The 16,610-nt window shown below is 41.1% G+C and overlaps 1 protein-coding gene and 1 long non-coding RNA gene across 5 annotated transcripts in view; one reads left to right on the top strand and one right to left on the bottom strand.

Moving 5' to 3' along the window:
• CLCN1 (chloride voltage-gated channel 1) overlaps nucleotides 1–16,564 on the top strand; it is a 66,451-nt gene extending 49,887 nt beyond the window's left edge. Inside the window, exons 12-23 of one of the 4 annotated variants that reach the window (XM_068700048.1) lie at nucleotides 373–522; nucleotides 2,907–2,976; nucleotides 4,620–4,730; nucleotides 4,864–5,077; nucleotides 5,767–5,900; nucleotides 6,402–6,628; nucleotides 6,745–6,850; nucleotides 8,546–8,628; nucleotides 9,343–9,381; nucleotides 10,026–10,130; nucleotides 12,304–12,390; nucleotides 13,211–16,564. In XM_068700048.1, the coding sequence (XP_068556149.1) occupies nucleotides 373–522; nucleotides 2,907–2,976; nucleotides 4,620–4,730; nucleotides 4,864–5,077; nucleotides 5,767–5,900; nucleotides 6,402–6,628; nucleotides 6,745–6,850; nucleotides 8,546–8,628; nucleotides 9,343–9,381; nucleotides 10,026–10,130; nucleotides 12,304–12,390; nucleotides 13,211–13,609 (1,725 nt within the window). In that variant the 3' untranslated portion in view covers nucleotides 13,610–16,564. Of the gene's footprint in view, nucleotides 1–372; nucleotides 523–2,906; nucleotides 2,977–4,619; nucleotides 4,731–4,863; nucleotides 5,078–5,766; nucleotides 5,901–6,401; nucleotides 6,629–6,744; nucleotides 6,851–8,545; nucleotides 8,629–9,342; nucleotides 9,382–10,025; nucleotides 10,131–12,303; nucleotides 12,391–13,210 lie in introns of those variants that run through there. The other 3 variants (XM_068700037.1, XM_068700045.1, XR_011101834.1) reach the window with 3 other exon arrangements.
• On the bottom strand, nucleotides 8,306–13,212 carry LOC137865221 (uncharacterized). Its single transcript, XR_011101840.1, has 2 exons — nucleotides 12,180–13,212; nucleotides 8,306–12,142 (listed from the first exon to the last, which is right to left on the bottom strand). It is a non-coding gene; the product is annotated as an uncharacterized lncRNA (long non-coding RNA).
• Nucleotides 16,565–16,610: the final 46 nt, after the last annotated feature.

Below are 16,610 nucleotides of genomic sequence, written 5' to 3'. Positions count from 1 at the left end.
GAGCAGTCTCCCCTTCCCCTATGCCCCAATAACCTTACATCCTGGAAAGGGGAAGAAAAACTTGGGAGAACTTTGGACTGAAGAGGGACTGTACTCTGAGACTTGTGATCTCTGCTATCCCCTTTGTATAAAACTTGCAAAAGGTCCACTCTTCTAAGCAAGTAATTAGAAAGATGTTACCCCATGTGCAGAATTAGTTATCCTTTCACCAGTTCCAGTCACTCTTCTCTTCCTGAAGATTAAAAATGTGAATTAAGTCTCATAATCATGAATTACTGAAGTAAACATCTCCACTTTCTTGGAACAGAGGTAGAATATTTATTCTGTTTAATCTCACAGTTTATCCCTGGTTTGTTTTTTTTTGCTCTGTAGTTGATGCCACGGGAAGCCATCAGCTCTCTCTTTGATAACTATACCTGGGCAAAACACACAGGAGACCCCCAAATCCTAGGTAAATCTGCTGCCTGGATCCACCCCAAAGTCAGTGTCTTCATCATCATCCTGCTTTTCTTTCTCATGAAGGTAAGGAAATCTAGCTCACTAAGCCTTTTCCAGTCAGAGTGAGTGTTCCTTGTACTTTGTAAAATTATGTTACCTGACAATGGGGAGCTGCGTGGCATTGAATGGAACACTGCGACTGAAATGGGATCTTCTTACACTTTTGATATGATGTTTGCCCACCATGAGTGCAAAATTAACTGTGTTATTAGGGAATAATTTCCTGGCCTTAATACACTTACCTCCTTGACTGCTCCCTAGTTTATCATCCTCAAGCATCCTGCTGAATGAGTTTCAGGAGCCACTGTGTAGTGGCTGGCCATAAAAGACTACATCAGGACAAGTCTCACAAGATTTGGTAAAACAAGTAATTGAGTAAAAAAATTCTCAGATAATTTATATTTGGCCTAAATAAAGTATGATACTGTCTAATTTATATTCCTGACTACAGACAGGAGACAAAAATTATCTATATGTGCATGAGGCTCAAGGATTTGTTAATAGTACTGTAGTATAGTGGAGAAATGTAGCTGAGACCTGCTTTGCTCAATTCTAGGAAAGCAGCAGCAGATTCAATGTTCTGACCTAACATTGCCCATAGAAATTGCATTTGTTCAGCCTTTGAAAGGATTAACTGTGTAACAGATACATCACAGAGCAAGAGAAGAGATTTGAAAGTAGTCATTATATTCCAAAATCCAAGTCATTATATTCCAAATCCTGGGAAAAAAAAAAAAAAAAAAAAAAAAAAAGAGGTTTTCCAGGCCAGTGTGTGTGTGTATATAAAAATATCATAGAAATGCTGATTTTTCTTAAGAACAAAAAGAGCTGATGCCACCTTGAAGTATCAGTTGAATATTTCAGTAGATCAGAAATGGGCATTAATGTTTGTCAAAGCTGATTCCATCTAAAGTAAAACACTGTATCAAATTTCTGACAGGCAGCTGAGGGTTCTGCTTCTGTTGTAATTCTGATTATGGTGTACCAAACAGATAAGGTCTCATTTACTTGAATAAAAGAAGGATGGACTATGTGGTATATCTATCCTGAGTCCCATTTAGGCTGTTGCCTCCAGAAGAAGATTGTATGTGCTGGTCTAAGACAGCATTTGGATCAGCCTCAGCACTAACTGTCAGCCAAGAAGGCAAACCACATTCTAGGGTGCATTTGACACAGCATGGCCAGCCAGTCAAAAGAAGTGATTGATATTTAGCATTGGTGTGGCCTCACCTTGAATATTGTGTACAGTACCGGGCTCCACAATGTAAAAATGATATTAAGTTACTTAAATACATGCAGAGGAGGGCAACCAACTGGTAAAAGGGCTGGATGTCATGTCCTGTGCTGAGGACACTTGGTTTGTCTAGTTTGGAGAAAAGGAGGATAAGAGGTGACCTCATTGCTCTGTGCAACTTCCTGAGGAGGGGAAGTAGAGGGGGAAGCTGTTGGTCTCTTCTCCCTGATAACAGATGATAGAACATAAGGAAACCACACAAAGCTGCACCAGAGGAGGTTTGGACTGGATATTAGGAAAAAAATCGTTACCGTGAGGTTGTTCAAACACTGGAACAGGCTTCCTAGTAAGGTATTTGATACCCCATGCCTGTCAGAGTTTAAGAGGCATCTGGATAATGCCTTTAACATGCTTTAAATATTGGTTAGTCCTGAGACTATTCAGGCAGTTGAACTCAATTTTATAGGACCCTTCCAAATAAACTGTTCTATTCTATCAAGACAGATTTTCATTGTTTTGCCCAACATAGTGAAAGGACAAGAGGCAACAGCACAAGCTATAAAAAGGGTAACATATGGCAGGTTGACTTCAGGAAAAAAATCTCCCTTTAGTGTGAGTCAGGAGTGACACAACTGCTCAGAAAAGCTGGGGAATCTCCATCCTTCAAAATGGTCAGAATTCAATTGGACAATGTCCTGAGAAAACTGATCTAACTTAGGAATTAGCCCTTCTGGAAGCAGGGAGTTGAGTGAGAGGCCTCTAAAGTTCCCTCACGCTGAAAATTTTCTGAGTCTGTGAAATGTTGACAACCTTGTTCTATAAAATAAAATGTATTTATTTATTATAAAACATCAAAACAAAAACAAGCAGTAGGAAATCTCACCTTCAGAGGTCCATGGCAAAGGAATTCTCATGTTCATTCTCCTGGTGATTTGCCTTCCCTGTCACCATAGCAGTCACCCAGAGGTCTTTTACATCAGTATTGGTGTGTTGCCAGAGTTCTTCCAGCTACCCTTCACACCTCACAGACCCTTTAACTTTCACTTTCTGGCTGAACTGCCACATCCCCCAGAATGTGTCTCCTTATGGATTCACCAGCTTGGCAGTAGAGTGGGATTGCTGAAAATGCTATTGCTGCTCACTAACAACTGCATCCTCTCTACCTCTCTTCTAGTTCTGGATGTCTGTCATTGCTACTACAATGCCAATCCCCTGTGGAGGCTTCATGCCTGTTTTTGTTCTGGGTGAGTTTGAAAATTGTGTTGTAGCGTATAGGTCTGATAGGTGAAAAGGATGAGAGAGATACTGCCGAGGTACCTGGCAGATTTCTTCTAGAGGATGAGGAGTCTACTTATCACTGCCTATGACAAGCTCAGTTAGTAGTTCATATACCAGTCTCTGAGCCTCTGCTGAAGGGGTCCTTTCCCATGCCCTCAAATCCAAATGCTGAGGAGGACTTTCTTGTCCTTTTACATAAGGGAAACCAAGCTGTGGAAAGGCATGCTGTATCATGGCCTTCTCACTTCTCTGCCTTTCTACCTACGAAGAAACTTTCATACTACAATTAGTAATAGTTGCTCCTTTTGCTCCTGAAGCCCAGTAAGAAGAGACAACCTCAAAATTAGTACCTGCAATACCACATAATCCTTTTTCTCTTTCTTCTGACTGGAGTATGGTGACATGGTGACGTATGGGGGTTTGTTGTTTTTTAACAGTTTTTAATTCCAAGACCAAAAAAACAAAAAGAAAGAAAAAAAAAAAGACTAAGAAACACAAACTCATAATGATCGGCATTAATATTCATAGCTATTAAATGTAATGAGCTATGTTAACAGACTCTGGGTTCTTGAAGGCAACAACTGAACCTGTCAGTAGCATGCCCTTGCAGTAATGAAGGCTAACAACAAGTAAGAGTTTATTAGGAAAAGTCCAGAGAGCAAGACAAAGAAAGTGGTTATTTCCCAGCAATCAGTATTTTTGTGACAATTCTGGAATACTATGTTATTTTGTGTCCACTTATGCAGGAAATTTTGATGAAGTGCAGTGAGTCTAGTGTAGGGCCACTGAGATTGCTGAGGAGCTGGAGCACAAAATGAAGGACAGCGTGAAGAAATTGTGCTTATTCAACGTGTAGAAGAGAAGGCCAAGATGAAGTCTGACTCTAGGTTTCACCATCTAATTCATCATCTAATGCAGCAAGGTATACAGAGGATAGAAATACTCTTCTCGGAGGCACATAGTAAACAGGAGGTAAAAGGCACAAGTAATAAGGGAAATTCTAAGAGACATAGGGGAAAAAAAAATGTTTCCCTGGTTAAGGTTTCCAGAAAGAGGATGGGGAATCACCATCCTTAGAGGCTTTTAAAGCTAGTCTGGCCAAGGTCCTGGGTGACCTGTTATCACTTTTAAATTAGCCCTGTTTTGAGCAGGGATCAGATCAAAGACCTCCAGAGGTCCCTTCCCACTTAAACCTTTCTGTAAGCCTATTATTTTAGTGTTTAGACATTCATAGAATGAGTATATGAAGATCCCCAACTGTGATCTTAACTGACACGACACAAAATACACCACCTTTTAAAAAATCTTTCCTCCTGGCAGGGAATCACAAATACCATCGCACTTGGTGTGTCTACGGAAAAATGAGGGTTCAACCGTATTTACTTATCTTAGTACTTTTTTTTCCCCTTGGAGTTTATGAGGAGTTTATGGAGTTTAACTTCCATATTTTGTAACAGAAAGCTACTCTTTAATCCCTGATGTTATTTTAATGTAAGTTTTTATTTTGTTTCTGTTAGAAAGTACTCCAGTGCTTGCCCAGCATCTCTGCATAGCACAGACTGGGTGTTCCTTATATGTTAATTCCATAATTGCTGGTGATATTTTCCAGGTGCTGCATTTGGACGTCTTATAGGGGAAATCATGGCATCACTCTTTCCTGATGGGATCCTCTTTGATGGTATTGTTTATAAAATCTTACCTGGAGGGTATGCTGTCATTGGTGAGTCTTTATGTCTTTCTCTTTCTTCACCTGGTCTCATCTCTGTGTCTTTTCTGGCTGACTTTATATTCTGTTTCTATATGACAGTCTTTCCTCTTCTCTCCCAATTCCATTTCTACCCTACATGGGAAAGGTGCAGCAGCTCTGACGGGAGCAGTCAGCCACACTGTCTCCACTGCTGTGATCTGCTTTGAGCTGACAGGTCAAATTTCTCACATCCTGCCCATGATGGTAGCTGTCATTCTTGCCAACATGGTGGCCCAGAGTCTGCAACCCAGCCTCTATGACAGCATCATCCAGGTGAAGAAGTTGCCTTACCTGCCAGACCTGGGCTGGAATCATATAAGGTATAGTAGAAAAACTGAGGTGGATGTAGGGAGTGGTAAAGAAGTAAAACAAAACAGTGAGATCATGGCAGAAGAAAAGGTCATGAAAAGGAGACAGAGAGATTGAGCTACAAAGAAAATAAAAAAGCAGAATAGGCCTGGGGTGAGGAGAAAAAAAAAAAAAAGTGTAGTAAAAGTAAGGTTCATACACAGACATGGAGAAAAGTTCTTTTTTCACAGAAAGCACGTTTGAATAATCTGCAATATTACTGAATTTCTGTAGATATTACCAAATTGCTTCAGTTTGGAAGTTTTGGTGTTTGGGATACTTTTCTCCAAAAATGTTTTAAGTATTTTATTTAGATGTTTAGCTTAAAACAAAGTTCAGTTATTCACATACATGTTTCTCTATATAGTATATATAATATACATAGGTATGTATATATAAAACATATATGTATGTGCATAGAAAGGCATGTAATTTTATCATGGGGAGTAATGGAGTGAAATACAACTGTAATGAAAATCTAGTTAATCTGTATTGATCCTGTTGCAAAGTCCTCCTTGGTTACTCTTACAGAAGATTATTTAGCAACTGTATAGAGAACACTTTTTAAAGAAGTCATCATTTTATGTGTTTTTTTGAGGAATTTATCTGCTAGACATTTTTATTATGCTAACTCTTAACTTTGTTGTCCATAAATTCACAGCAAATACAATGTCTTTGTTGAAGATATTATGGTCCAAGATGTGAAGTTTGTCTCCTCCAACTGTAAATACCGAGACTTGCAAACTCTGCTCCAAAGCACCACTGTTAAGACTTTGCCTTTGGTGGACTCACCAGGTCAGCAAAGTGGAGAAACTAGTCTTTCCTGAACACTGTCTCAACTCAGAATCAAAGAAACTAGCTCTCAGATTATAAACTTTGAAGAAGATAGTGTGACCTACTATATAAAAATAATAATAATAATAATAATAAATATCTTCCACTATATATCATGTATGACAGAAGGTTGTTTCAGCTTTGTCAGCAAGGGAGGCTGGAGTGTGGGGAGTGAAGATATAGCAGGTAAAAGGTGTGGGGGAACTTTGACAACGGGGAGGGATCTTGTATAAGTAAAGAGCCTGATGTGGTGCTGAGAAGTGGCACAGCTTGATGGTTAGCCTCCCAGAGCCTCACAGCATACTAGCAGCAATTAACAGGGCTGGTCAATGCCTCCTTTATAGCTCATGATAGTGCTAGTCAGAGCACTCTGAAGAGGTTGGAAGGAGGAAGGGGCAGCATGTAGCATGAGACATTCAAAACCTTGAGGGGGTTTAACTGTTTCTCTATTCTGTTATGCAGAGACCATGATCCTACTGGGGTCTGTGGAGCGCTCTGAACTGCAGGCACTCCTCCAGAGACATATCAGCCCAGAACGGCGACGGTGCCTCAACAGAGAAATGCAGCAGAAGCTAGCTGAGGCACCTTACAATGGACACAGTAAGGGGTCAGGGGCAACCCTGCCAAAGCTGAAGCATGAGTCTTTTGCTTATGTTGATGAGGATGAGGATACAGATGAGAAGGCAGAGGTGAGGGAAAAGAGAAGAGTCTTGATAAAGACTGCTTAAGAAGCAGCAAGGCATTTGGAGAGACTGAGAAAGAAATGACACAGGGTGGATCTAATTTTCTCTCCTTTCAATAACAGCTGCCCCCGCCACCAACTCCCACTTGTAGTTACCCAGAGGAGCCCAACGGCCCAACAAGTCCTGTTAAACAAACACAAGAAATTTTGGAGCCACAGCAACCCCCAGGTATGGTAACTTCTGGCATGCCCCAGCCGTATGTCAGTTAGATTACAGAAACTTTAAAGCTTGCTGTGTGTAGGTGTCTGTGCAAGGTGCTGGCTTCCCAGACACTGAGAGAAGGAATTGGTCTGTCAGCTTTCTCTGTTTTTCGTATATTAAAGGCACTTTGTTAATGCACCTCACCGTCAGTGTAACATACCTGAAATTATCTTCTGTTTGTGATCCCCCAGAGAGCATGGCAAAAGTAGGTCCACTCAGGCTGCTCTCTCTCTGTCAGTATTCCCAACTCCATCATTTGCCATAACATATCCTTTGACTTTTTCTGAAGGTTCTGCATGGAAGGGTCCCATCTCTTCACCCTGTGAATTAATCTTCCTGGGAAAAAAAGCCTGAAAGCTAAACAGATGTACTTATTTTTGGAGTTGCTCACCCATCTCCAAAACTGAACAACTCCTCCCTTGGATGCACATCTCTTTGTTTCAGCTACATTAATTTGATGGACAAATACTGATGTATTGTGTTCTTTTTGTGCTGCTCTACCTTTATGACCTATGTTTCCGAGACTGTACTCATATCTCATTTATGATTCCTATATCATGTACATTTGATACAGGATGGTGGTTTTTTTTTTTTAATTTGTGTTTGTTTGTTTGTTTTCCTTTATGTGTCTTGAAATATGCAGACAGTGAGTAAGCACAGCAGTGTAGCCAAATCTTGAGAACAAATACAGAGAATAGTGCTCTGGCTCATGCTTTTAGACACCTAAAGGTTAACATATAATATACCATATAGCACATTCTGGATTCTTAACACCACTCACGTATGACCAAACTTTTAAGGCACAGGAAAATCTGCATTATGCTACCATGGCAGTAGAGTGGTGGAACAGCCATTCACCCTCCTGACCAAATCATAAAAATAATCACATCAAAACAAGGACATTGTGTGAGACACTTTAAGTGAAGCTAGTGCTGAGTGATCAAGGAGTGACGAGAGGAAACGTAGCAAGGGGTGATTTCAAAAGGCTTTCCCTACCATCATTTTTAGTTTGGCTCAGAACTGTTATTTTTTCTGACTGATTTTCCTCCACAACCTTGTTCACTTCACAATAGCACCAAACCCTATCTTCTTCCCTTTTCTAATTCCTGACTGCCCTTCCTAAGAGAATACTTCTGCAGTCATTTTCATTTCAACCATTACACTGTTAGCCCAGTGCACACTTCTCACCCTTTTGTACCTATCACGTTCTGTCCTTTTGACATGTTTTGTCTTTGAAATAATTTTCCAATTTCCTTTTCATACTCATCCTCTGAATCACATTTACCTTATAGATTGCAGAAACCTCTACTCACAGCAGTTTCTCCCTTGTATCACATTGTTTACTGTCTTGGTAGTCTTGCTTCTGTTTCTTCCTCAGGGTCACTGATCTATGACTATCATCCACAAGGGCTATTTTGTAAATGGTTTCTTTCCTCTCCTTGAGGAAAAGATATTGCATGGAAATGTTTATTCTGGCATGTCCTAGCCACCGTTTTACAAACTGAATGCTAGACTGTGGCTGGCTGAACCCTGTCATTCACAGTTAACATGTCCTTCATACTATTTCCCAGCCTGCCTTGGGCAAGGAGATGGGCATGGTGCTTTGTATTTTTGTCTCTCATTCATTCTTGTCTCTTATCCACATTTGTTTTTATCCTTCAGGCAATTTCTGGAATTTGAGGCAACTGATCCAGCAGCTCTTGTGCCCTTTCAACCGTCCACTTGAAAGAGAGAGTGATGTCCAGGTTAGGGATACAGAAAGCCTAGCAATACCCTGAAGAGAGAAGGGATGTAATAGGAAGAGAACCCTCTACACAGAGCCATTCAGAATCTGGCCAAAGAGCGTACATACTTATGGTCCTGAATTCTGACAGTGTCAGTGGGGAGCTCCCTCCAAGAAGAAAGGGTGTAATTACTGTAAAAGAGTGTGCATCTTGCTAATGAGCTCAGGTGTCAAGGCTACCATCATGACTGAGACTGGGCATCTTTTTCCAAGTAATCATAATTTGGCTAACCTGGAACAAAGTGCAATTCTAGTCCATTTGGCCAACAGTTTTAGGTAGTTAAAAATGAAAAGATGCTTTTGTCTTGTGCCATGTTAGATGCCCTTATGTATTTGAAATGTTTGTACAGGGTTGGTAGATATCATATGGGAGACCCATCCTCTCTAGGGCAGTAGTTGGAACCCATGTGGAATGTCTGAGAGCATCTAAAGCAGTATTACATGACCATGTTTAGGCACCTGAATTGCTCCACCAGTGTTCTTTGGCAAAGGAAGAAGAGCAAGTATAGAGAGCACCTTTTAATATACCCATATGAAGAAAACCTAATAACTTAGTAAGTCATTATTTGGAATAAAAAGGGGACCACAATGGGTAAGGAGACTGTGTACATCTTTTCCTTCTGTACTCTGTGAAACTGTGTACTTCATCTATCCTGACCAGTGTTTTCTCCTACAGGAGCCAGTGGAAGTCATTGATACAATGACACCAGAAGAGGTAAGACTGGATGCTGAGTGGGATTGATGTCAAGTGAGTGCTGCTTTTGCCCATTCCTTATCATTTGCAATTCTTTCTTACAACATCAGCAATTACCACATAAAGCCAAAGATAAAGCCATTTTCTTCTTCTGAGACTTGTACACTGGGCAAGTCTCACACAATAAGAGATTGTTCTGCTAGATGTACTGAGTAAGGCTCCGAGTAATCTGATCTAGCTTTGAAGTCAACTCTGTTGTGAGCAGGGTGTTGGGCTAGAGACCTCCATATTTCCCTTCTCACTTAAATCTATGGGTCTTTGTTGTTCCTTTATTCTTTGCACAAAGGAAGTATTATGTTGTAATGACGAGGGAAATGTCAACTCAGAAAAGAAAGCTAAGATGTTCACTCTCTCTAAGTAGGAAAGAGCAAAACTTCACCTTCCAAGAAAACCTCAGAGGTACTGGAATTGGTCTGTTCACACAGGGACTTGATACTGCCAAGGAAGGGGTGGGAAACATGAAAGGGGTAATATAATGGGCAAAGCAGGTAAACAATCTACGTGGAGTGGAAGAATGATTAACAGGTAAATGGACCTGGTTTGGGTACATAACCAGCAACACTGCTAATTATTGTAAGAGTGATACTCTTTCTTTCTTGTGTCAGATAGATGCTTGGGAACAGGAGGAGCTGAATAAGGATGTATGCTTTGACTGCTGCCGCATAGACCCTTCCCCTTTCCAACTGGTGGAGAGAACTTCCCTGCACAAGGTGGGTGCAGAACTCTCTCTGAGGCATCGTCTGTTTTTCTCCACCCCATCTATCATTGCAAGACTAGTCTATGACATTTCTTCTCCTTTTCTTCACCTCCAACTGACTCACTTTTTCCTCATCCAATTATAATTACCACCAGCTACTTGAACATCCAGACACAGAAGTAATTTTGTTCCCATACCTTTCTGTGTGATACAGTATCTGTGTGATACTAGTCTCCTGGAAAATGAAAGGTTAGAGGTTAAGACATTTGAGTACATTTATTAAAATAGCTTTTGGACACAACTTAGGATTTTCCAGACATTACACCAACAGAAGCAGTATACGCTACTATAATGCTAGGAATATTAGCTGGAGAAATACACCCTGGTTTGTTGGTGCACAAGACTGGAATGAACACTCCTGAATTTCTCAGAGTGTTTCTGTCAGAGTGTGGAGTCTGCCTCAGCGTGTGAGAAAAGTTTCTTCAAACCAGCCTATATTATAGGCTCTTCATCAACCTGAAACACGAGGAAAGAGGAAGCTAGGTCATACTGATGTCCAATGATAGGACCCAAGGGAACGACATGAAGCTGCAAGAGGGGAGGTTCAACCTGGATATTAGGAAAAGGGTTTTCACCAAGAGGGTGGCTGAGCACTGGAACAGGCTCCCCAGGGAAGTGATCATGGCACCAAGCTTGCTGGAGTTCAATAAGTATTTGGACAACACTCTCAGACAAATGACTTAACTCCTGAGTGTGGAGCCAGGAGTTGGACTCTGATCCTTGCTGGCCCCTTCCAACTTTGGGTATTCTGTGATAAGACTTCTAGAGTCAGTGCAGAATGACCGGAGGAAAAACAATCATTACATAAGTATATCAGGAGTAAGAGATGATTGGGGGTTCACTAAATGGAAAGGGAAATTGGTCTACTGAAGCAAAAGTGCACACTGCAAGTTTTTAATTAATATTTATTTAATGTGAACTGTCAGCTGGTGCCTTGCATTAAATAAATTACTATTATCCCAGTCTTTAGCAAAATAAGAACAGTCTAGCATATACTTGAGTTTGGTGTTTTCTAAAGGACTGATTGAAGCAATCTGAAAAATACTAGCATATGAGAGTTTAGGGGTTACAAGAAAGGATACCTGAAGAGTGCAAATGAAGAAGGTTCCATACCTCTTTTTAATAAGAGCAATTTGCTCTTTTTCAAAGAAACTCTGAAATAACAGACATAATTTGACTTGGATGCACAAAAAAAAAAGGCAGGAATAAATAAATGATAAATACATAAAAAAGCTACTTGAGGTATGCATAGTTAGAGCTAAGTGTAACAATGCTGAAAATCAAAAAAATAGCACAGCTTATGGTGATCAAATTGTATTTAACCAGCCTGATTTTCTTTCATGCTAGGATAAAATGTCTTCTGCCAGAAGACTGACATTTTCCTTAATTTACACTTGAACATGACATTCAGCATCTCATGTGATGCTAAAGAAAAAGGCAAATAACAACTCTGAAAGAATCACTTCATGTAAGGCCACAGGTAGAGTCCAGCTCAGTTTAAAGAAACTAGAGGTTAAAAATATTCCACAGATGAGCACTGAGAATGCTGAAAGTTTCAGAAGGCATGGAGTATATTTAGGCTGAAGAACAGAAGGGTGATAGTAGTGCGATACCTGTCTTTTTCAGAAGTCTTTGTAAGAAAAAGGGAGTAACTCGTTTCCAGTGTTCCCACTGCACTGGGTAAAAAGCAAGAAGCTGAAGTTTTGACAGGAAGTATTCTGGAGAAAAAGAAAAAAAAAAAAAAAAAGACTTCTGGTGGTAAGGAAAGTACTGGAATAAATAACCTAAGTAGGTTTTGACAGTGCATATTACTATGTGATATTCAACTTCCAGCACCAAAATGGAAAAGGATCTCCACAAGTCCCTAAGTGTACAGGGAGACGGAGGATAGGAACAGAATGTGCTCTATATCATGAACACACTCCCAACTCACAGCTTAGCAGAAGGACCAAAGGGTAGTATTTTCTAGCTACAAAAGGGGAATGGAAGTAGTAGTTCTCACTGGGGTAACTTCAGTATTGTACACCTTTGGGATTCCCATTTCTAAATCACGGGTCTAGCACCAGATATCATGTTGCCTGTTTCCAAGGTTTCTAAAATGTTTTTGTGTGTGTGTTTTTCCTTAGACACATACATTGTTCTCATTATTGGGACTCAGCCATGCCTACATAACCAGTATGGGGAAGCTGAAGGGAGTGTTGGCTTTGGAAGAGGTAAGTACGCATTCTCTCATCTCCTAATCAACTGCAATCATCCTGTGAATCATTGTGAAACACAGGTTGCGGATCCAGCTAGGAATATGATCTAGGAATAGGACTGTGATCGCTATGTTTTCAGCTGAGTTCTGAATCATAGAATCATTTAGGTTGGAAAAGACTTCAGAGATCACCAAGTCCAACCGTTAACCCAGCACTGCCAAGTCTGCTGTTAAACCATGTCACTAAGCTCTACATGTTTTTTGAAGACCTCCAGGGATAGTGATTCAACCACTTTCCTGGGCAGCCTGTTCTAATACTTCACAACCCTTTCAGTGAAGAAATTTTTCCTAATATCCAACTTAAACCTCCTCTGGAGCAACTTAAGGGCATTTCCCCTTGTCTTATCACTTAGTGCTTCGGAGAAGAGCCCAATCCCCACCTTGCTACAACCTCCTTTAAGGTAATTGTAGAGCATGGCAAGGTCTCCCCTGAGCCTTGTTTTCTCCAAGCTAAACAACCCCAACACTTTGGAAGCCATGTAGTGGAATGGATGACTTCCAGAGAAGGCAGCAGGGATCTACAGGCACATTAAATGTTTTGTCTTTTTCCTGAAACTAGATCTCTTAACTGTGTGGCTATTACTATCTCAGTGGTGCAGAATTTGTTATTTACCACAGTACAAAAATTACAATACCTGTGTAAAAGGCCCCGGAGGTGGAGATGTGACTCCATTTTTAAAGCCCTTTATTCTTGAGAGCTGATGAACTTCTGCAGTGTAGGGCTGAGTCAGTCTCCCTCTCATCCATTTTTCTCTGAACTTTTTCTCTTCTAATAGCTTCAGAAGGCAATAGAGGGCTCTACACGTTCTGGAGTTCGCCTCCGCCCTCCCCTTGCCAGTTTCCGTGATACAAACCGGACTTCAATCAGCAGTGAGAAGATCAGCCAGGCTACTCAGGCGTGGAACCAGCAGGACAGCTGCGTGGTGGCAGCACAGAATGCAGCAGACTTGGGGACAGAAAGCCCACTGCCTCCCTACTCAAACTCCCCACAGCCCTCTCACTTGCATGATGAAGGGGAAGGCCTGTGCTCCAATTATGCCACTGATACCGATTTGGAAGAGATGGAGCTGACAAGACCAGTTGCTGAAGACATCTCAGACATCCTCAAGGACATAAGCCTACGCTCCACTGATCTGTATGAGGATGAAGATGAGGATGAAGATGTCCCTTTATAACTGCTGTGAGCCCATCATGATCTTCCATTGAGCCAGTCTTCTCGTGCATGCTCCTCAAACAGAAGCTTTTGGATGCTCTTGGTAACCACAGAGGATTGATTCAGCTGGGGGAAGAAACACAGCACTGGCCCTTTTTTGCTATTTTATGTGCAAATACCAGTTGGGTTATTGGACTATATGGGTGTGCACAGGAGTCAGATGTGGACTGCAAGGTGGCTAAGGGGCAGACTCATAATGTTTAAGGCCTCTGCTTTCAGTTGAGGTGAGGTGTCTACACAATGTGTCACAGAGGATCATAAGAGGACATGAATATTGCTGGACACAATCAGCATGCTCTGGGTCAATCTACTATGTAAAAAGTGGAGGAGTAGCAGCTCTTCTCATTCTCCATTGGTGTCATCCTTCCAGTCACACCTGGCCTGCATACACCAGTGCAAACCAGACCTCCAGCCAAAAAGCATATTGCTGCTTCGGTCTGCAATTCTGTCCATGTTGCCACAGATCCTTTTGGATAGCTCTTACCTTGCACTCCCCAAAACATTCCCATCAAGAACATTCTTCCTCTTTCTTAATTTTTACTCTGGGATTTTCCTGGGTGGAAGTACAGTTAGGAGCTTCTCCTCTGTCCTTTAGCTGAACCAAGCCCTAAAAACAGGTGGGAGGAAATATATTTGGTCTACATCTCATGTCTTGAATTCAGCCACAGCTTTGAGAAAAGCACTGAAAGGGAGGAAAGACTCTTTGCTTTCCTATCTCTGTAATTTTTAAATTGTACGTGGGAGCATCCTCTGTCTTGGAAGAAGAGGAGTAAAACAGCATGTATGTGCCTGTATTTCAATATCTGTGTTTGTCTCTCTAAAGCACTGTTCGAAATTTTTACGGAGTTATAGTCTTAAAATACAAGAACTTAAAATAAAATAAAAAATACAGAACTATGGAGTGTTAGCAGGCTGACAAGAAATACAGCAGAGGCAAGCCACATTTTCTACACTTTGAAAACAAGTTATCTCTCAAGTATGCTCTTTTTGCTGGTAATTCAACCCTACCTACTTTCCACATATTTCTGCATAGCTCAGATCTGAGAATTCCAGCTCTCGCTTTTGTCAATGTCTCCACAAGTACTAAAAGTAGGGACTTCAACTCTTGTCTGCAGCATCCCTCTCTATTCCACATTTAGATCTGGAGGAGATTTTGATCTGTTTCCTGCAAAGAGATGTCTTGTCACTTCATTTCATAGATGCAAAACCTTTGCATTCAAAGATAAGATTCTGCTTTAACTCAATGTCCTTGTGGGGTTTTCTCAGTAAGTATACAGAATTTGATTTTGTCTATTCAGCAGCTTTCCTCTAGCATTCTACTTCTCTTTCAATTATGTTTTTGGTCTAGACACTTAGACACAGTCCCAAGCAGTCCCTTGGATATGTTTCCATTTATCAGGATCAGGGGAGAAAATTAGGGTCTGAGACTATGTTCTTGGGAGTATTGCCTTGGATAGTGAGCCACATCCTCTTCCCTAATATTTATAAAAGTTTATCTTATTCAGAGTGACCAGTTTACCTTAACAGATGGTTTTCCAAAGGCTGTCTCAGAAGAAAGTCAAAAATAGTTACATCTAGCCCAGTCTCCCTAGGAAAATTCTCTTTTGGCTTTAATTCCAAGGACTGACCTTTTGCCAAACTCATTTTTACAGTAGTCATGGATGGGGAAATCTGTAACCAAGTGATGGTAGAGGGAAATCTACATAGCTGGTCTCTTGGAGAGGGGGGAGATTTGCTTTTGTTCTCTGAAATTCAGAGCCCACCAGCCTCCCGTGTATTCTTTTACACACGGTTCCTTTGTTTAAGCTATCTAGGGACAGCCTTTCCCTGCCAAAATGATCTTCACTTCTCTAAGGCTCACCCTGTCCTTGTGAGAAGACAGTGGCAATCTGAGGGCAAATCTCTCATTCACAGCAGCTGCCCGCCCCCCGCCCCGCTTACCCCCCCCCCCCCCCCCCCAGTGGTTTGGGGCACGTATGTGATTGCCAGGCATTAGAACACAGCCTGCCTGTTACCTTTGTGTCACTTTTCCCTGCCTGCAAAGAAGAGACAATGCAACTTCTATTTTTCCCAGGTAACTGTGATATTCCGATGTATAAGCAGAGAAACAACATTTCTTTTATATACCCATATATGCACAGTGAGTGACAACAGTCCAAGACCAAATCTGACCTGAGGGTCCACACACCCTGGATAAGTTTCTCCAAGTCTGCCCCTACCTTATTACCAGCAAGTACACACTTGGTTCTGCCACATTTTGTAGCTTAGCCAAACAATTGGAATGAAACAGATAAGATGGGAAGAAACTTAGAGGCTAGAATCAATACACCTCCCCCAACTCTAGCCTGAATAAAGATGTTCTGCTCAAGTTCCTCACTTCTCTTATGGTGTGTTACAGAAGAACAGAGATTTGACTGGATGAGAAAGCAGATGGAGTCTAAATCAAAGCCAGAGAGTGTGTGAGTCATGACAGACAGATTGTGGGCTGGGAGAAATGAAGCTCGAACAAAAATGATTCACATGGAAGGGCTTGGGAAGCTCACAGGAAGCCACAAGCTAACCTGGAAAATTTCATGTTTTGTCACCTGAAGGTATAAGGATACAAACATGCATGAATGCACATGCACACACACATATCTCCTCTGCTCCTATTGCTCTTAGCTGTCCCAGAGGAAATATTTTGAATTGAACTTCTTTTTGTGGGGAATAAGAAAGATGGATGTTGTTACTGCTGCTTTTTTAAGACATCATTCAAGATCCATTACAGGTATGCCCTGTCCCCACACTTCAAGCAGAAGCAGTATTCATCTTTCTCACCAGAGAAAAAGTATGCATACATGAATGTGTACAGGGAGCCAGAAGGAGACAAAAAAAAAAAAAAAAAAAGTACTGCAAAGATAGCTTGTGATGTGTGGAGATGTTTCCGCCTCCATTTTTACTAATAAAATCTTCACTGAGTTGAT

The sequence above is a fragment of the Anas acuta genome, chromosome 1 (assembly GCF_963932015.1).
Source record: "Anas acuta chromosome 1, bAnaAcu1.1, whole genome shotgun sequence".
Classification (NCBI taxonomy): domain Eukaryota; kingdom Metazoa; phylum Chordata; class Aves; order Anseriformes; family Anatidae; genus Anas; species Anas acuta.
This window is presented reverse-complemented; position numbering and strand designations above follow the sequence as displayed.